This window comes from Plectropomus leopardus, chromosome 17, assembly GCF_026936395.1.
Source record: "Plectropomus leopardus strain MGB_pleo_1.0 chromosome 17, ASM2693639v1, whole genome shotgun sequence".
Taxonomy (NCBI): Eukaryota; Metazoa; Chordata; class Actinopteri; order Perciformes; family Serranidae; genus Plectropomus; species Plectropomus leopardus.
The window spans coordinates 31,798,490-31,819,760 of NC_142192.1; the positions used below are offsets into that span (position 1 = coordinate 31,798,490).

Genomic DNA, 21,271 nt, shown 5'->3' on the forward strand with positions numbered 1-21,271 from the left:
TCAGTTTTTGCCGGGGGGGCACTGCCATCACAGTGTCATTGCCACAAGGGGGGCACTGGGTCTGAGACAGAGTTTGGGAGGACGGTGCAGGTCAAAGGGCATCCACATGAAGGTCTGGACCAAAAGTTTCCCCAGCAAAACATTTTATTGAAACAAGATGATCAGTGTTATTCACGTCACCTGTCAGTGGTTTTAATGTTGTGTGTGTGTGTGTGTGTGTGTTCATACATACATATTTACATGCACATATATATATATATATGTATGTGTGTGTGTGTGTATATATGTATACTTACATATTTACACCTACATACATACAAAGGCACATACACACACATATACCTTTCAAATTGAAATATTAACCACATACCACATATCTGTCCATTCAAAAAAACACATACATACATACATACATACACACATTACACACATACATACACATACATATATATACATATATATATATATATATATATATATATATATATATATGTTTGTGTGTGTGTGTGTGTGTGTGTGTGTGTGTTTGTATATATATATGTGTATATATAGTGATTTTAACAGTGGTATGGATTTAAAAAATTAGTAAAATAATGCTAATGAGAAAAAGAGAAGCGGTCTTTTGTATTTCTGAAGTGCTTTAAGGCACTTCAGGTACGTGAATGGCGTCAACGGTCTCACCTCACTCTACAATAAGTAAATCATATTTCCAAAAATGTGGAATTTTTTCTCTTAAATCATTTTTTGTTTGAAAACTGTAAAATTGGACAGCAATAAAAATATGTTTCAATTGGAGTTCTGTCCAATTTTACAGGTTTTGTTACCCATTTTTGAGGACTCAGCACCCTTTTTCTATCGTTTATATTGGAGTGAGTTGGATTAAATTTTAATTGTTTGGAAAAGGTAAATTGGTCTCTAGTGTTGAAAAATGTAAACTTAGCTTCACTTGAATCACATCTCACACACTCTGAACTCATGTTACACACTTGACACGCGGCTCACCTGGCTCATCAAAAATGTCACGTAAGGATAAAGCTCCGAAAAGTGCAGATGAAATTTTCTCAGAAAAGATGAAGAATTTGGAAACTCGCGAAAAGAACACACGAGACGAAAAGAGCTGAACTGCTGCTTTTGGCAGCGTCACCTGCAAAAACATCAGAAGGCAGAGAGAGAGGGTTTCATCACATCAAACTTCTTTTTTTTAATTCTTAACTAGAATATAAATGTTTGTTTCTCACCTGTCAGCTCTGGATTTTCCAGATGTGTCTGGTAGACTTTTTGAGCTGTGGATTTTTCTGTGAAACAGTAAACAGTTACATGTCATAATGATGTAAAGTGTGTATTAAAATAATTAATTTTTTGTGGGGGTGGGGTTAAATCTAAAAACATAGTGGGATCATGGGAAAAACCTGCCATTGCAAGGGTTAAAATTCTGCAAATATGACTATTTCATATTTATGATTAGGACTGCTGTTGGTTAAAAAAAGCTTAATGAAAGTAGAAAATAATATTAATATATAACATTTTTTTATAGCTTGATTTTGAAAAGTGCATTTTGTGTGCAGAGCAGTATGAGTGTGAGTAATAATGTATAAAAATCAATCCTGCTGCTAATCACCGACATATCCCAGACTGTGAAAAAACATACTACGCATGAAGTATATTTAAAACTATTAAATTTTTTGTGCATTTTTCATCCAAAAATATAGTGGCATCCTGACAAAAACCTGGCACTTAAAGGGTTAAAATTCTGAAAATTAATGAGCATTTGATGTTCTTGAGTAGGACTAATGCTGGTGAAAAAATAACTCAGTAAAGGTAGAAAATAATAGTAATTCAAGATTCCTTTATTGTTATTCAGACTCAATTTCGTTGTATCTGGCCTCAAGATGCTAAAAACATTAAAGTAAAAAATATATAAATATATATATATATTAATCTATGTGAAAGGTGGTTAATACAAAAATTACAAACAGACAAAAATAATAAATTGAGAATGGTCTTGTGTAATATGTTTTAAAGCTTGATTTTGAGCGTTGAAAGTGCATTTTGTGCACAAACTGAGTGTGTGTGTGTGTGATATTAAAGCGCGCTCTGCGACAGCTGAATCCCGTTTAGCTGCTTGATTTGAGGCTGCTGGTGTGATGCATCCTGCAGGCTCACTGCCTCTCTGTGAGCCAGAGCCATCGTTAGTGTTATCATTAACAGCTCTGCTCCTCCTGCTGTGACAAGATTAATGACTGCTGGTCTCCGTGTCGAGCAGAGAGACAACACCCTGAGTGTGCAGCTCAAATTCTGACCCCCAAAGACATTAATTTACAAAGACATAAAGCAAAGGCAAGCAGAAATCCTCATATTTTAAAGAAGGGACAGGAGAATATTTAGATCTTGTTTTTAGATTGATAAAGGCCTTCAGATGGACTGATAGATTTAACATCCTCTTACCCTCCACAGAGAGCCGCACGGTGCTCACAGTGAGGCCTTGTGCATCCAGGACTTTGTACGTTCCCTCATCCGAATACTTTATCTGCTTTATCGTCAGCTGCTCCCTCAGCGGGTGTTTCACTAGACGCTCGCTGTTCTCGTCCTCCCTCATCCACAGGTCAGACCACTGCGAGCTGTTGCTGAGTGGAGCACAAATCATTAAATGTTACAACAAAGCACAAAACATAAAAACAAGAATTGATTTAGCTGATTTAGTTTTTCAAAGTGGATCTCAACATTTAAATTTTGTCACAAAGGATAACCGCTTGTGTGCACGAGCAACAAAAGAAACCACAATAAGCATTGTGACTCAGTAAATGTTTAGGTCGCTCTGCAGTCTGTTTGAACACGCTGGCTCCTTTGTCTGCTGCGGAGCCCCAAAATAAAGCAAACAGCGCATGATAAGCTCAGTGGATGACGTAAACGTCAATAGGCAGAAACGAATTATATGAAATTAGATCCACCGACTTTGGAAAATTCCAAACAACCTCTTTTTGCAGCTAAAACTGGAAATGCAGCATATCTTGGCTTTTTGTGGCGTTTTTCTGGCTGGAAACAGCGATGTCTCACTAAGATACAACCACTTTTTGTTGTGGTGGAAAAACAGCGATGGGTCACGAAAAGACGTCCACATTTAAAGGCCATGAAGCTGCTCGAAATGCAGCGATGACCGGCTGAAACAAAGGCAGATTTGTTGGTTGGTTTTGTTGGTGATCTGCAGCTTAGCTTCTAAATGATGATTTAATATCTATAAAATGTACAAATGTAACGTTTTTGTGGTTTGCCAACATTTTCCTGTGGTGACCTCGCTGTGTGAAATGTAAAAAGTAAAAAGATGGGAGCAGCTACCTGCCCTGGAAGACCACTCTGACAGAGTGATGAGTGTACAGGTCCAGAACCAAGTCCTCACCTGGACCTAGGGACTGAAGGGACTTGTGGTCTGAGAGGGAAAACAAAAACAAAAACAAATTCATCAACATTTAACATAAAAATTTTAATAAAAAACCTAATTTTCTCTCAAAAAAATTTTTTTATCTCTATTTCACACATGAAAAAAAAAGATTTTTGACTTCTGTAGACATCAGTGTTGTTAACGACAAAAAAATTACACACAGTGAAACTAAATGAAAAAGATAAGATAAGATAAATAAGAAATAAAAAAATCATTTACCAAAGTAGAATGAGAGCAAAAGATGGGATAAAAAAAATTAGGTGAAGTGGCAGAAAAGACAAGACACAGTACAAGAGAACAGTAAATAACAACAGATTATTAAATTTTTCAAATTTTTCAAAAACATTTTTGAAACACTTTTTGACAAAGAAATTACAAAAAATTACTGAAATTTTCTAAAATAAAATAAAATAAAATTTTAAAAAAGATGACAGAAAAGAAAATTTAAAAAAAAAAAGTTTTTTTAAATAATTATTAATAATTATAAATATAACAACTATAAAAATAGTTTTCTGGCCATTTTTCTCTTCTTCTGTTATTGTAATGTTCTAATAAGCTCTCTCGCTTTCTTAAAAGTAATTTTTCGGTCAATTTGGTTTCAAAGATTTAAATGCATCAGGATGATGGAACAAAAACCAAAGAGCAGGTTAGAAATGAAAGTGAAAGACGTGAGATGAAGTGAAGGAAAAGAAACCCCGACTGACCGACTACAGACAGCTTGACGCTCTGAATGAAGACCCTGGTTTTCGTGGCCCTCACGCCGTCCACCACCATGAAGCTCTCGTATCTCCCCGTGTCTCCGACCTGAACGTCACTGATGATCAGAGAACAGTCCCCGGACTCCAGCCTCTCCTCGGGAACCTCCGCCCGGCCCTGGAACTCCTCCGCCTGCCACTTCTGCTCCCCCCGCAGCTCGAACACCGTGTCCAGAGGGGTCTGCCACTGGATGTGGCAGGCGGGCGGGGCCACGTCCCCCAGGCGCTGCTTCCAGCTGCAGGGAAGCACCACCTGGTTCCCCACCTTGGAGCTGACGGACAGGAGACGGGTGGAGGGAAGGGAAGAGGAGTCTGGAGGAAGAGAGGGAGGAAGGTCCTTTAGAGGAGTGACCTGATGACCCCAGTTATATTTACTCAAATATTTCAGTCAGATTTTGAGGTACTTGTTCTTTACTCAACTATATTTGACACTCCACAACCTTTCACAGGAAATACTGAACTTCTGACTCCACGGCATTTATTTAAAGCTCAGCCGTGCGGGATTTAGGGGAATATATTGACCGAAACTGAATATAATAACTTTGTTTTCTTTAGTTTGTGAATAAGAATTGCTGTGCTAGTGATACTCAACTTATGGCCCACGGGTCAAAATGGCCCCAATACAGAGCCGGGTGGCCCCTCAGCATATTCTAATTCACAATCACAATAAAGTGATTCACACTGGGATTTGATTTTGTACTTTTTGTATGCATAAAGTGTAAAAGTGCATAAATCAGCATCAAAATAGAGTTTATTAGAAAGGGCCAGTGGAGAATCGTCCACACCTCCCGACAGAGGTCCTGTGCCCCGAATATCCTAAAATCCTAGAAATGTCCTGCAATCGAAGAATCACCCCAAACTCCTCAAAATGTGTTGAAATCCTCATATTGTCTGAAAATCCTAGAAACATCCTAAAATCCAGGAAATGTCCCAAAATTTGAGAAACATCCTAAAATCCTAAAAATGTCCTAAACTCCGAGAAATGCTCTTAAATCCAATAAATGTTCTAAAATCCTTGAAATGTCCTAAACTGTATTTTCTTTATCAATATGATGACAGACACTGGATGCTTCATTCAAAAACCTCAATAAAAGTTTTTAACATACAAAAGTGGCATTTGCTACAGCCCTACAAAATAAACATATTAAAATATCAAACATTGCTAAACATTAAAATAGCAGTTCCCAAACTTTTTGACTTGTACAGTCTCACAAAAACAGCGAGGAGAGTTTGGGGGTCAGAGAATTATGAGCTTCACCGGAGACACATTTCCAGCATCAGACGGTTTAATTCAAATTATGATTTAAGGTCCAAAAGGTCAAATTATTATTGTTTGTTCTTTCCTCTTCCACATTAATCGTGCGGTGACCTTCCAGATTTATCCGGTGACCCTCAGCAGGAAGTCTGAACTCAAGTTCAGCGACTTTGTTGCAAACTGCTGAGGGCAGAGTTTATACAGAGCGTGATTTATCTTTGCAGTTTTCATATCAGTTAGAAATAATATTTTGTCTCTTCAGTAACAAATCCGTCTCCTCACAGTCTTCACCGACCTTCATACGTGGTGTTTAGGGGATTTCTGCAGCTGTGTTGAGACCAAACAACAGATTCAGTTTCTGAGACTCAGACTTTTAGTTTGTAGAGTCTCTCAAACAGAAGACCTTAAAATATACGACACAGGTTTTTTTTTTTTGTTGTTTTTTGGGGTTTTTTTTTAGATTTTTGGACATTTAGAGCTTAGACATTCGTAGGGCGGTCTGTGAGGATTTTTTAAAAATATAAATAAGCTTTATTTTGACACTTTAATGCACTCTGGAGGCTTATTTACCATTAAAAACCTTCTTTAACCCTTTGAAACTGAAACCTGAAGCAACTGTCTCTGTGCTGCATTCAGACGCCGTCACTATGTTTCGAGTTTTTAACCTTGAGCAAATTGGTGCAATTTTTAAAAAAAAAACATTTAAAAAAAAAGGATTAATATTTTAAAAAATTAATAGGAAATGTTCAACAAATTGCAAAAAAGTAGATTTCGAAAATTATTTTGTAAAAGGAAAGGGAACATGCCTAAGGAAAAATAATATTTGTAATTATCATAATTACATATTTAAAATTATGTCACAGAATCATAATAATTTTTAAGAACTTTTTCCAAGTCTTGTTTACCTTTTGTTTTTTATTTTCTTTTTTATTATTATTATTATTAATTTTCTTATAATTTTTCTATATTTTTTCTAATTTCTTGTTCTTATTTTATTTTGTTGCTCATTTCCTGATCATATTAATTATGTATTTAAACATATTTTACAGAATTATTTTCTAAGCACATTTTCTCCAAGTAATTCCCTTCTATTTTTATTATTTATTTATTTTTTTATTACTTTTTTAAGTAAGTCGCCCATTGCCTTCTTCCCTTGTTTTTGAAAGGAATCAAGCTCATTTTTTTCAGGTTTTAAATGGTTAAACCTCTAAATAAGGTAGTAGTTGTACTAAATAGTACCAAATAGAAACAGAATAATTTGCCACTACTACTACTACTACTACTACTACTGCTGCTATTATTTAAAAAAAAAATAGACTAGAGTTGGAAAAATAGTTAAATGTATGTACATTTAGTACATGTATACAAGTACATGTATACAAGTACAAATATGAGCAGAATAACAGATTGTTAGATTCAAGGCTTTTTATTATTATTATTATTATTAGGCGTATTTTAGTATATATATAGACTACATATAATACATACCTTATATTACATATTTAGGGCTTTTTATTAAACATTTGGGGCTGTAACTTCGGACGCCTCGGAGACGAAACAGAACGAGTTTAAACTGGTTTCAAACCTCAAAGCTGAAGTAATGACAGAGAAGCGGCTCGGTGATCTCTGTGGTGGAATAATTTGTGTTTGTGCTCATCAGATACTCACCAGCTAATCTGCCAACCAGGAAACAGCACAGTGTGAAGAACCTGAAAGAATCGAGAGACTCAATTTAAATTAAAAATTAAAATGTTTTGGTGAGTTGTTGTTTTTTTTAAATTTGTTAATTTTTTTTTATTTTTTTATTTTTTAAATTCTTTTTTTCTTCATTTTTTGAATTTTTAAGAAAAAAACAATAAAAAAATCACCAATACTAAAAAAATTATAAACTTTATAAAAGTTTTTGTAGGAAAACATGCTTCTGTCAGAAAAAAAGCATAACCAAATCTGAGCTTAAAACAGTGATATTTCATCAAAAACACTTTATTCTATATTTAATTTTGGTTATTTATTTATTTATTTATGCATTTTTTTTGTTTGTTTGTATATTTCACTCTATACAGTGGCCTTTCGTACCTTGACAGGTGAAATCCAACTCCAAGTTATCATTATCATTATTATTATTATTATTATTATTATTATTATTATTATTATTATTATTATTATTATCAAAACCCACCTGTTCAAAACTGCTTCTACTGTGTAATTCATGTCATGTGAATTTTAATGTTCTGTTTATTTTATTATGTATTTTATTATTTTATTATGTATTTTAATGTATTCCATTTGATTAACTTTTTTGAACTTCTCTGCTCTATAACTACAAGGTATTATTCATATTAATATTAATACATCATCATCATTATTATATGCAGGGTGGGGTCACAGCAGATTTCTGACTGATAGACCTATATAAATATTTTGTGTATATATATAATGTATATGTATAATTTTGTATATATTGTTGGTCAATATATATTTTTTTCATAATAAGTTTGGGTATAACTGGATATATTTTTTAAAAACTGAAAACAAAAGTATATATCGTAGTCTCAGATAACATAATGAGTCACTGGGAATAAAGAAATCCTGTTTCAGATGTTTATTCTTTATATTTACTGACTGAATTAACGTCATATGTTTTCTTAATTATGTTTTTTTTTTTGTCATTATGTCGTAATATGAAAATCAATATGCATCACTGCCCCTACAGAGCACCACTGACTCTCATTTCCCTAAGTTTCGTTTCTAGACGCTGATTAATTTCAGGAAAAATGAAACTCAGTCACCTGCGGTCTGCAGCCGCGCGCACAGATCAGAGGTGAGAATTAATAAAATGATGCAAATGCTTTAATTCTGCAAATATTTTTTAAAATTCTGCAGACACTCATCATATACACTGTAATATTTAATTAAAAAAATTAACAGTTTTATAGTAATTCTGCATGGACATACAGAAAATAAATTGAAATAAAACTAGTAAAAAGAAGCCTGTAATTTCAAAATAAAGCGTAGTATTTCTCACCATTGTCTTCTTCGGACTGTTTGCATGATGTCCGCTGTTTGGAAACTCAGTTGCCTCCTCTTCTCTTTCCTCCGGAGGATGTTTCAGGTCTGTTTACTTTCAGAGGAGCGAGCTCCTCTTAACGCTGCGCGAGGAGTTTCGACTTCCGGTATGCGTTGTGCAGAATAAAAGTACCTCTTTTTTTTTTTTTTTACCAGGGTTCCCAACTGATATTGAAGATTTAAAAAAAAGGTAAGGGTCAAGGGTTTAAGCTTTTTTTTCATACTTTGGTTTTATTTATATATTTTGTAAAGCACCCTGAAAACCTAATTTAGCATGTAAAATGCTTTTTGTTCAATAAATGAATCAACAAGAATATAATAATAATAATAATAATAATAATAATAATAATAATAATAATAATAATAATAACAGTAATTGTGTTCTTGACCATCATTGGAATAAAAATGAAAATCCGGATAGAAAGAAAAATCATTATTTCACTGCATGAATCTTCTCAAAAATATGTGAAATAAATAAATACATCATAACTTTTCCCCGTTAAACGTTGTATTGATTCAACAAGGTCTTTTGATCTCACGACATTAAAAAAAGGGATTTTCTGCCTCCTAAACCGCGAGAGTTGTTGCGCTTTTATTATGAAGGATCTTTCCGGATATTTGACGCACACAGTTACATGAGCGTCTCTGCAGAAACGAAACCTAAAGGCTGCGTCCCCATCAGTGTGTGTGTATTCTTTGTGTGTGTGTGTGTGTGTGTGTGTGTGTGTGTGTGTGTGTGTGTGTGTGTGTGTTCATTCATTGGAAAATCTTGCGTTTCCTCTCCTGTGAAGAGTTGGTGGTCTCTGCAGACCGTCGTGTCTGTGCGTCTGCTGTAATAATAAAGTTCACTCCCTCACGTTAAAATCACTTCACCTGTGGATCAGCGCTCGTGCTCCTGCAGCTCGTGCAAAATACCCGGAGATTGTCGTTTTATACTGAATGATGGCAGGCGTCTCATCGATCCTAACAATTATTTGTGAGTTAATCATTATTTTATGTTTACTTGGCTCTATATGTGATGCACTCACTTTGGATATCAAATTCAAGGCGTGCCCATGACTTTTAAGGTACTGTCTGGAGAATTTCCAGGATTTTAAGGCTTGATTTAGAAGCTGATTTGTTTAAATAATGGGTCTGGATTTGTTTGTGTTGTTTATCTTCATGAAATTGAGTCGTGAGAGTCAAACAGGTGGTTGTGGTGAGGCCACACTGTAAAAAAATCAAAACTAAAGTGAAAGAAAACAAGCCGGCAGGTCTGAGCTGAACATCTGTGACTTTGTGATCTTTTTCTGTCCTCTGGGGTTCAGAGGACACGTTCATGTGTCTCTGTGCTGTTCTTGGCTGAACTCGGACAGACTGAAGGTTTAGGCTCAGGTGGATCTGAGGTGTGTAGAGAGGCAAAATGTTCACAAATCTGATACCAAATTTTTTCAATTTTTTTTTTTAGGTTCATTCTGTTTTGCATGCAACTTGGACTAGGCATCAAATATCAATGCTTTTTGGTCCGAACTTAAATTTGAAAAACATCAGAAAGTAAAATTTTAAAATTTGAAAAACAAATCAGAAAAAAAACATGATTTCATGCTTTAGATTTTTTTTTTCTTTCTTAGTCTTTTAATAAATGTGTAACAACTCAGATTTATCTCTCAACCCCAAGTTAGGACTCACCGCAATTAAATAATAAATAAACAAACTAAAATAAACAAAATAAATAAACTGAATAAAATTCAGTTTACATTAATATTTCCCTTCCAAATGTTTACTTTTTTAATCATCATAAAAAAATTGCCAAATGTTCTCATGAGAAAAAAATCACAAAAGATTTTTAAAGAAAAAAAATCACCAAAAGATTTCAAAGAACAATATAATATGCTTTTCAACCTGTAGGTAAAATAAATATAAAATACTGCCATTTAAAATTGTGTCCCCTAAAGCTAAAAAAACAAACATAGGTCGCTCCCCAGTGCTCAAAAAATGTTGATGAGCCTCCCTCCCTGCTCATAAAAAACAAAAAGTCCAATTCATTTTTAAAAAATATTTTGTAATTAAAAAAGCGGTGAGGATCGCCCAGTAGCTCACCTGGGAAAAGCAGGCACCCGTCGCTGCTGCCTGACCTCTCTCCTCCTCACCTGTCCGCTCTGCTCAGGTGTCGCAGGATGCCACCTGTCCTCAGCGTCACCTGTTCTCCGCTCAGCCCTGGTGGTCCAGGCGGGGCAGAATGTCTCGCTCACCTGTAATCTGACGTCCAGCGGGGAGATCACCTGGTACCTCCTGAGCTCAGACCAGCTGCTGCCTCTGCTGACGGTTACACTGACTAAACTGAAAGACATTGTGGTCGACTTTCACTCCGCAAACAGTCGTTTCAGCAACAATGGCGACTTAGAGCAAGGCCCGGTCAGTCTGGAGATCCTGAAGGTGGAGGAGACGGACGCCGGGCTGTATTTCTGCACCGGCCGCTGTGCTGGAGCGGTCTGTGTTAACAGAGGAATTCACCTGGTTGTTGATGGTAAGACGTCATTTATTTAAATATATCTGCTGTAAAGCTGTTTTCAGATCATCTCTGAGGTTCACTTTAGATAAAAGGTTGTACTTGAAAGCAGCAGAACATTTTTTTATTCTTCAGTTATTAAGACAAATACAAAAAGGATGCGCTGATGTTATGGTTCGTGCCCGCAGGAGCATTTTACGTTCTTGTGTGAAATGTTGAACGTTTGTTTTGGCCTTTAGTTCAATCCTCAGAGCCGGAAAATGCAAACTTTTGAAACCAGGTTCCAAAAAGTATAATCTTTTTGTAAATGCAACCCACTGCAAACTTGCACCGCCAACTACTGGCCTGGCATGCACACTACAGCGTTTTTGAATCATATGAACGCAGATTTTTTTTTTTAAAACGCAAATCTGTTTTTAGTTGGGTCATTCTTGTCTAAATGTGGCCAATAGTCTCGGGTGCCGCTAAGAAAACCACTGTCTGCTCCTGGACATCAAACTGCGGCAACATGTCAGTTTTTTAGGGAACTTTCTCCTACGCTACAAAAACGTGTCACTGAAATTTGCTTTTGAAAAAGTTTGAGGTGAGGAATAAGCCATGCAGTTTCTGAATCTGTATTCGTTTTCGATTGACAAATGTTTTCCAGGAGTTTGCAGAGATGGCGAAATGTGCTCGATGCCTCAGATCTGCACAAAGCAGCCAGCGTAGTTCTGATGCGTCTTTAAAAAGAGGGATGGGACGTGATATGTTGAACGCATTCAATGACCTCTAACAGTCTTCACTGTGTGAGCATACTGAATACAGTGGGAACCACCCTGTGTCAGTGTTTCACACTTTAAAACCTGAGCAAACTGCCTTGCTTTTTTTTGTTTGTTTTGTCTTCTTTAAATGTGGGAAGAAGGCAATGAGCAACCTAACAAGAAATGGCCCAAAAATGAGCAATAAATTATTTTAAAAAGTTACAAGAAAATGTAAAAAATAGCAAAAATAAAGGTAAGAAAGAGAAAAAAGTAGAGTAAAAAAAACGCAAACAAACGTAAAAAGGACATAATTTGAAACATATAGTTATGATTTTTATAATTATAGCTATTTGGATATATTTTTCCTGGCCATTATTTTAAAAAAAAATCTCAATCTACAACTTTGTTGCAATTTGTGGAAGATTTCTTGCATATTTGCTCTTTTCTTTGTTACTTTTGAAGGATTTTGAAGCACAAGAAAGTGATGTTGATTCAGGTTTCAAAGGGTTAAATGTAACACTGAAGCGGTCTCTAATTCTTTTGTATTGTGAATGTCACAGTTCCCCTGAGTCAGCTGCAGGGTTCTTCAGATCACCTGCATTTCAGCTCCGGGCCAATCAGGGAGCGACGACGGCCTCAGAAATGTCCGCTGAGGGCGCTCTGATCTAATGCAAACTTCATGTCAGCCAGAGACTCTGATCTCTGGGCCATTTTTTAAACTTCTCTGCTGTATTTTGATTCTGTGGTTTAGGATTAGCAGAGGGAATATTAAAGAACACTTCGTCACCACTTTAAGAGCATCAAAGCGGTCTTTAGCCCTTTGAAACCTGTATCAGCGCGTTGCGTTCAGACATGTCTTACAAGCATTTTACCGTTTCAAATGTGAGCAAACTGGTTTGATTTCTTGAGAAAACGTGGGGGGGTTGACAGGCATCGTTCCTCACATTGCAATTACAAGTGACAAGAAGTGAGCTGAAAAGTAGCAAACAAAGAGAAATGCTAGTAAGAAAAGAAAAAAAATATCAAGACAATGATATTTATAATTATTAGACTTCTATTTCTCAAAATTATGATACAGATTTTTTACATTTTTTTATTTATTATATATTCTATGCTATTTTTTGTACTGTATGCCTAATTTTTTTATTGCTTTTTTGGCTAATTTTCGGGTCACTTCTTGTGACGTTGCTTGAAATCAAGTCAGATATTTAGGTTTCTAAGGGTTAATGCTACTTCAACTTGTCAAAAAACCGGCCCTTGGTGACCCTCAGCATCAGATACGGACGAGCTGAGGCACTAACTAACAGTTATTTTCATAGCTGATTAATCTGTCCATTATTTTGTTCAGTTTGTCCATATGTGGTCATCAATGTAATCTGTTAGAAGACTGAATAAAGTACTGCTTATCTGAGATGAAGGCCATGGTGACATTTCTGTGGAAAGCGGTAGTTTCGGGTTTGCAGGAAATACGCTTTTTTTTCATGTGCTCAGTGGTTAGTTTGATGTTAAAGCCTGCTGATAAAATGCGCACCCATATTTTCCGCTCTTCTCTGTGTGAGGTAAAGATAGCTGTTTGTTGGTACCATAAAAACCACAAAGTCTCATGTCACAACTTATATTTAAAAAAAAATAAGGGTGAGCATTTTATTTTTCAACCATGCCAACATTTATTCTCACCAGAATAAATGCTGGCATTGCTTGTTTCTGCAAACCACTGAACCACTTTGTTACATTTGTACTTTATGTAACAGACATCTTGAAACTTTATGCTGAAACTTTACATTTCAACAGTCTTGGTAACAAGTTAGGTGTAAGCACAAAAAACACATTATGTTTAAAAAAGATCTTATTTTGGCTAAAATATGTGACTTTGCTCTATCGGGACTAAAAACACACTGATATGCAAAAAATAACTGTTTTTCCTATCCCAGCTCGAAAAAAGCACCCACCTGTGAGTCGCTTTAAAACACCTACATTTGGAGGCTAAAAAACCACCAGAAACACAGCTATGACTCTAAAACGCAGCCATTTGTTGTCGAAATGCAGCAATGCTTTGGTTTTTTAAAAATGCTTTTTCACCATGTACAAAGGCGATGTCCTCGCCGCAGTGGCCTTTTGCTGCAAGTCATCACCTCTCTTCCTCCTTTTACGATTATCTGAACCTATCAAATAAAGGGGAAATCCCCCCAAAAATACTCTTAAAAAAAGCTTTTACTGGCACTATCGACACTGGAAAAATAGGTTGAAACATACAAATTTGTATCCGTGGTTTGCAGAAACACACAATGCCAACACTGTCTGTTAGTGACGGGGCTGTTTTTCATTTGCAGTGTTAAAGGTTGCAGGTGCATGAAAACAGCCTTTGGCTTCATGCAAAAATTTTGTTTTTTTTTTCTCTAAAAGGAAATAATAATTTTTTTCAGTTTCCTTGTTGCTCAAATTAAAAAAAAACAAAAAAAAAACCATGGGAAGCTCTTCACATCACCTTAGTGGTTTTGGGGATTTATTGGAGTAATCAAAAACTGTTTAATTTTGGAGTTTTTTAGGAATAAGTCGATTTACGATGTATTTATGTTTCCAGGAGTTGACGGAGGGTCAGCCAGGCAGCCATGCTGGAGTCTGGGGATCTGTGTTCTTCCAGCTTTACTCCTCCTCTGCCTCATCTTCATCATTGGATTCTCCCTGTGCTCAGGTGTGTGTGTGTGTGTGTGTGTGTGTGTGTGTGTGTGTCTGTGTGTGTCTATCTTTGTGAGGACCAAAGGTTTAGACATTGAGAGTGGGGACAGGTTTGTCTCCACCCAGTGGTGGATGTTACTCATTACATGTACTCAATACTCTACACACAATTTGAGGTACTTGTACTTTAGTTGAGCAATTCCATGTTGTGCTACTTTATATTTCTACTCCACCACACTTGTCTGACAGCCTCTGTTATGAGTAACTTTGCAGATTCAAATTAGAAATAGAAAATAATAAATTATGGTGTATTATCATAGATTAAACTCCCCATCACTGTATAAAGTGAAAAAATCAGCTCCATCTTTACCAGCTACAACATTTACAGTGATGAACACATAAATGCATAAGTAATTATTATCAAATTATATATTAAAAAACAAACAAAGTGCCATCATACTTCTTAACAGCATTTTAATGTCAAGCAAAATAACCCAACCCCAGATCTCCTCCTGTGCAGCTTCACGTGTTCAATTACCTAAAATCTGTAAATCTAGAATAATAAAACCATTTTTAGCTTAAATACGCACAAGTTCACCAGCTATCAATCATCTTAATTCAGTTATGGTTATTTTATGTGATTACAATCAAGGTTAAAATCTTTATAGTAAAAAAAGCTTTGTCTTCTACAGAGAAAAAGAAACAATCATGTAATTCAGATGGCGACATAAATCAACCTTGTTCCCACAGTCTTTCCTGATACTTGAACACATCATGTCCAGAACTGATTTAGAGTCGGTGTTGTAGTTACACCCACTAATTTTTAACACTGCTGTGTCAAACAAACCCGCAAAGTTCAGGTGATTTTACAGAGTTGGTTTAAGACTCAAAATAAGGCAGCTGAATGTTCAGAAGGTGAGCAGGAGGTCCTTAACACAGTGTGTGGAGTAAAATATAGTTTTCATTAGAGAGGGAGAAGCAGTATTATGTTTAAAAATGTAACATAAAAGGCAGTACTGGCTTGTTGGTTATTCCCATACCTCTAAGCAAACGAACAGGAACTCTGTGACTCCTGAGCAACTTCTCAGACCGCTTCAGTTCACTTGATCTCAGTGGGAGAGTATGAATCATTTTTTCAGAGTTTTTATCGTTGATAATAAAGAACGCTCCCAGCTCAATTCATTTCCCGGACAAAGGCCTTTGCACAATGAATTTAATGTGTTTGCATTCTCTTCACCGATTCTTGGTCAAACGAGTCTCTAAAGCAGGGATACTTAACTTCAACCCACAGGCAAAATCTGGCCCCGGATAGGTCCTGAGTGATCCTGCAACCATTGTCAAATGCACAATAAAAATAATGTGGTTAACACTGAGAATTGTTTTTGTACTTGTAGTACACACAAGGTAGAAGAGGAGCTAGGAGGTAGGAGAGGAGAGAAGCTTGTTTACCAAAAATAGTACCTGGGGTGACCCCCCCCCAAGCTCCCTAACATAGTTCCAAGTTAAGACCCTTATATCCTAAAATCCTAGAAACATCCTAAAATCCTTGACATATCTTTAAACCCTGGAAACATCCTAAAATCCTTGATATATCTTTAAACCCTGGAAACATCCTAAAATCCTTGAAACATCGTTAAATAACAAAAAAATTTCATAAAATTCTAGAAACATCCTTAAATACCAGAAATTTCATAAAATTCTAGAAACATCCTGAAATCAGAGAAATGTCCAAAAATCCTATAAAATTTCCAAAAATTCTAGAAACGTCATTAAATCCCAGAAACATCCTAAAATCCCTCAAACATCCTCAAATCCAAGATATGGCCATAAATCCTAGAAAACGTCCAAAAATCTTGAAAACATCTTTAAATCCTAGAAACTCCCTTCAAACCCAGAAACATCCTAAAAACCGAAAAGGGTTCTAAAAATGCTAGAGACGTCCTAAAAATCTAGAAACATGTATGGGGCTGCTGCGATTGGCCCCTGGTCCCCTGTCATTTTGCACAAATGGCCCCCAAGCAAAGAAAGTTGAGTATCCCTGACCCACAGTCTGCATATCAGAGTCCTAGAGTCCTTCCATGGACGGGCCTTTTAATAGCAACACTGATAAATGTCTCCCAAAAGATGGTCCTCTACTCAGACCCAAAATGCGGATAACCTAAAGGTCAGAAAACAGTGATGGGCAAAAATGAACAAACCGATAATTTTCAATTACTCCTTTTAGTGTCTGGTATACTGGCGTCAGCTTAATCGAGCATATGAGCGCTCATGAATCATCCTAAAATCCTCAGGAACATGTATGGGGCTGCTGTGACTGGCCCCTGGCCTCCAGTAACTTTGCACAAGTGGCCCTCAAAAAGAGCAAGCTGAGTATCCCTGATTTAAAGGCTTCTGATTGATGCCGACAATCGCTGAAAATCGAATGTGTTCTGAGAATTTTAACAACAAAGCTTCAAAGTCAGTGTGCAAATCTGACTACGTGAGGTCGTATTTATTGTTAGATGTGCAGCAGTTTCAGACAAAAAACGGACTCAGTGTGCAAAGACCTTAACTCTGAAGCTGCGTCCTCACACCTGCTTCAGCAGCAGTCCGTACGGTCGGATGGACTCCTGCACGGTGGCCCTCGTCTGGACGTCGCTGAATTCTTTGGGGATGTAGATCAACCAGACGTCCTCCCGCTGGCACTTCTGTCTCTTCTCCGGGTTGATGCGGTTCTGAAGAACCACTTTGTACGTCTTCCCGTCCACTTTGGACTTGAACTTCTTGCAGTACTTCTCCGCCATCTTGACGTCTGGCGTGGAGTACACCCCTCTGCCCCTCGTCTCCTCTCTGACCAGAGTGGCGGCGGCGGCATCCAGAAACTTCGGCTCGTCGTCGGGGCTCCCGCTGTGTGTCAGGATGATGCCGAGGGAGCCGTCCATGTTCCGTCCGTGGTAGGAGACGGGCCAAGCGTCCTTCCCCTTCCCGAGCCAGACGTTGCCGCAATCGTACTTTTGCGTCACCCGCAGGGCAATGCGGTTCCACCCACAGGGTCGAACGTACGGCTCGTTGCCACGCAGGAACTCTTTGTTGCCGTCCTGGAGGCGGAGAGAGGGGTCAACAGGGTCGGAGGAACAATGCTGATGTGCTGCTGACAGCCTCCGTCACACCAACCAGCTCTTATTCACCGTCAAAAACTGGCTTTTTAACACGCCAGTCGCCGTCTGATTCGACACACAGGGCACCTTTAACGTCTCTTTGTGACCCACAACCAAAATACAACGTAACGTGTTTAATGCTGTGAAACAGTCATAGTGAGGTTTAAGCAACAAAACGACTTATTTAGCTTGAGAGGAAAGATCGTGTGTTGGCTCAAAATATGTAGAATCAACTTTTTTCTTTTTTTTAAAAAATCTTTTTCACTGTTTTACTCAAAATTGTTTTTACATACATATGTAATATTTTCAGGTAAAAATAAAAAAAGTAGATGTAGAAAAGTATTTCTGAAAAAGCTAAGAAAAAACTGTCCAGCAAACTACACTTAGTTTTTTTTTTTTATTTAGTTTTCTTTATTTTTTATTTTTTACTCATTAGTCTCTTCGCTTTTGAGAATAACTAACTAAATAAATAAAGCCGATCTGCCAAGGTTTTAAATAGTCATATAAATAATTTGATTGTATTTCCATCTTTGCTGAGTTTTGTACAAAAGGAAATAAAAACCTGTCCCAAATATAAGACCCTCCGGGTCAATAATTTAAACAAATATTAGCCAGGGTATCAAGTGAAGTTTTACAGAAAAATAATTTAATGATGTTATTGGTCTCAGTCAGTTATTATTATTATTATTATTATTATTATTATTATTATTATTATTATTATTATTATTATTATTATTATCATTATTATTATTATTATTCTCCCGCTCAGTAGAAACAGTAGTCAGGTGTGTCTCACCTTGATGTGGGTGAAGTCATAGTTGTACTGAGGATGGAAGAAGTCCTGCAGGTTGATCTTCAAGGTGGTCCTGAGGCTCTCCTGGGGCCCCGCGGTGGAGGGCCCCTCTGCCAGAGCTGGAGGGGAGCTGTACAGGTCCAGGTCGTCCACGTCCTGCAGGGACAGAGAGCCTATGCTGGGGTACTCCAGCATCTTAAAGCCCTCCTGCTTGTAAAACTCCTTGAGGGCCACGATGGTGACAAAGTCCTGCGGGGTCAGCTGAGAGGCCCCGCTGGTCTGTTCCACGTTACAGCAGCTGAGAGCCGACAGGGCCTCCAGACAGAGCCGAGGGTCCAACATGATGCTGCTCACAGCACGAGACAGACGGGAAATAACTGCGATCTCTCTTCACTTAGACAAGCAAATAGATCAAAAACAGCCTTTTTTTCCTTTGAGAGTTTGCAAAGTAGTTTTCGTCTTGAAGAAAAAGCCGGGAATGTAGAAGCAGAAGTCAGTTTCTGTCTGCTGCCTCGACAAAAACAAGTCCTCCTTTAGTTTCACTTTTATGCTTTCACTTTCACTTACTGACTGTGGCCGAGAGTCCCAGCCTGCAGCTGTCTGAGGGCTGGACTTCTCTGCAGGCATTCAATTCAAAATAATATTCAACCCTTTGGGCACTGAGTAAATTGACTTTATGTCTTTCAAAAACACGTGAGGAAGGCGCAAAGTATGAGAAAATGTCCTGAATATAAGTAAAAGAAAAAATAATAAATTAAAACAATAACAACGTGATTAAAAAAATAATCAAGATATTTGATTTTGATAATTATAAATATAATTTTAACCCTAGCATTTATTTATTTTCTTTTTTCTCAAGCAATTTTCCTTAACTTAATTTTTTTTCTTTCTAAATCTATTAATTTCTTGGAATTTGTGTAGCATTTCTTGCCAAGTTTCTCATTGCCTTTTTTCCATGTTTTTGAACAAAATAGCACCATTTTTTTTCAGGGTTTGAATTTTTTTTAAATATTTGTGAAAGGCGTCACATCTTGTTATTAACCCTTAGAAACCACTTTTATGTTTATTTTTAAGGGTTAATATCTAGAAGTAGAGTCAATGAAAGGACCCCAGTTCTATTTAAAACAGACTGAAAACAGGAGATCAGCTGTTCGGCAGGTTGATTGTGTAATTTTCGCCCTTCTTTTTGTCTGCAGGTAAATCAGCTGTTTGCTGCTGTAATCCAGAGAGAAGCACCCTCAGTCAGAGCGTCACAGAGGTCAGTAGATGAATACGTCAGTTCCTTCCTCTTCCTCTTTTTCTTCCTCATCTCTTTATTTATACACCAATTTATTAATTTTTACAGTGTTTTTTCTTCATTTCATGCAGTTAAAGAGTAATATGAATATAAATACATTCAAGGTACACTCGAGAATTTTCAGAAATGTTTTCTTCCTTTTGGTTATTTTTTATTCTGTCTTTCTTCCTTCTTTCCATCCTTTCTTTCCTTATTTATTTATTTCCTTCTTCTTTTCTTACTTCCCTCAGCTGCCTGAAAAGCTGAACTCATTTATAAAGCTGATTATGTTTTTAAAGTCCAGTGAACATAAACTTTGACCTCCACAAAACACAAGACTACACTTGAAGAGTCAAAAAAATACACCAATGTCTTTTCTTAAACACTTTTCCCAATGCAATTTGTGCAAAAATAGAAATAAAAATTCTTTTAAAATGCTTTTAAAAAAAATATTATCTTGTTTTCTTTGGTAAAGGATGGTCTGGTGCATCATTTGCAAAAGGAGACAAGAATGTAGCACTGAAGCACTTTTACTTCGAGAATTAGGAACAGGGCTGCGTTCAGCACCGACGAAACGTAAAAAAAAATAATTTATTTAAAAACAAACAGTAGTGCATTGAACAAACTGTTGTGTTATGCAGATGCTGGTCCTTTAAATACAGCAGGGTTTTATTTAGTGTGACTTAAAGGGGTTTTATTGGTGTCAGAAAGCAACATTTACTTTGCCAAAGCAAGTGTGAAATAAAATCCAAAATCGCATGTAGAATAACGAAGATCTGCCAGAAAATATACATGTTGCTGCTGACTGCGAAACACGTGCGACGCAACGACCCAACAGATGAGAGAAAATGTACCTTTAAGGTTGTTACGCAGTTTCTCTCTTTTTCAAAGCTCCTGGTTTATAATCATTATGTTGAAGTGGAGGTTAATTGATATTATGTCTCCGCAGGAAGTGGCTTTGCACTATTCCAGTCTGAAGCATGTAGACAAGCCCCGCCCCTCCGGCAGAGCAGAGACGGGATTGGTCAAAAAGGACGTCACGTACTCTGCAGTTGCCAGTCGCAAGAACCCAAACAGATCACGTGAACACAGATAAAACGGCTCTCTGTTATTTTAGTATTTTAAGTTTTTCACTGCAGAAAAAAATATGAATGTAAACTTGATTATTTCATAATCAGTTCCTTTTTTTTTACTTTTTGCTCTTTAAACAAACTTAAAAATACAAGTTTATTTAACTGATCTCTCTGTTAAGTGAATTTTAGGTACCTTTTATTTGTATAAAGAATGAAATTATAAAGTGTAAGTTTTCCTTCAACTGTGATAATTTTAAGCTATTTTACTGATCTTTTTTTATTTTTTTAAATGCAGAAATGATGTCCTACTTTTCTTTGAGTTTTGGAGTGACTATCTTTTACTTCCGTACATCATTTACATACACAAACACCACAGAGTTATATTAAAATGTTACTGTAACTATTACTGCCGCACAAATGCACATTAAGAAAGTTTGTTTTTCTACAGACTCATTATATAGCGCCTGCTGTGATATGTGTCTCACTGTTAATCATATGTGTCCGTCAATGGTTTTTTTTCTAATTTTAATTTTAAATAAATAAATTCTGATATAAAAAGTTCCTGTCATGTTTTTT

At 36.6% G+C, this 21,271-nt stretch overlaps 3 protein-coding genes across 3 annotated transcripts; 1 reads left to right on the plus strand and 2 right to left on the minus strand.

The window, feature by feature from the left end:
• Positions 1–551: 551 nt before the first annotated feature.
• LOC121957671 (uncharacterized) lies at positions 552–8,589 on the minus strand. Its single transcript, XM_088090800.1, has 7 exons — positions 8,472–8,589; positions 7,115–7,155; positions 4,141–4,503; positions 3,334–3,424; positions 2,446–2,624; positions 1,239–1,295; positions 552–1,144 (listed from the first exon to the last, which is right to left on the minus strand). The coding sequence occupies exons 1-7, from the start codon at positions 8,495–8,497 to the stop codon at positions 1,062–1,064; spliced, it is 840 nt and encodes a 279-aa protein (XP_087946926.1). The 5' UTR covers positions 8,498–8,589; the 3' UTR covers positions 552–1,061.
• Positions 8,590–9,218: 629 nt separating this feature from the next.
• Positions 9,219–21,253, plus strand: LOC121957379 (uncharacterized). The gene is made up of 5 exons (XM_042505920.2): positions 9,219–9,488; positions 10,659–11,018; positions 14,322–14,432; positions 19,543–19,604; positions 20,572–21,253. The coding sequence occupies exons 1-5, from the start codon at positions 9,452–9,454 to the stop codon at positions 20,716–20,718; spliced, it is 717 nt and encodes a 238-aa protein (XP_042361854.2). The 5' UTR covers positions 9,219–9,451; the 3' UTR covers positions 20,719–21,253.
• Positions 14,874–19,498, minus strand: LOC121957378 (uncharacterized). The gene is made up of 2 exons (XM_042505919.2): positions 18,350–19,498; positions 14,874–17,493 (listed from the first exon to the last, which is right to left on the minus strand). The coding sequence occupies exons 1-2, from the start codon at positions 18,686–18,688 to the stop codon at positions 16,984–16,986; spliced, it is 849 nt and encodes a 282-aa protein (XP_042361853.2). The 5' UTR covers positions 18,689–19,498; the 3' UTR covers positions 14,874–16,983.
• Positions 21,254–21,271: the final 18 nt, after the last annotated feature.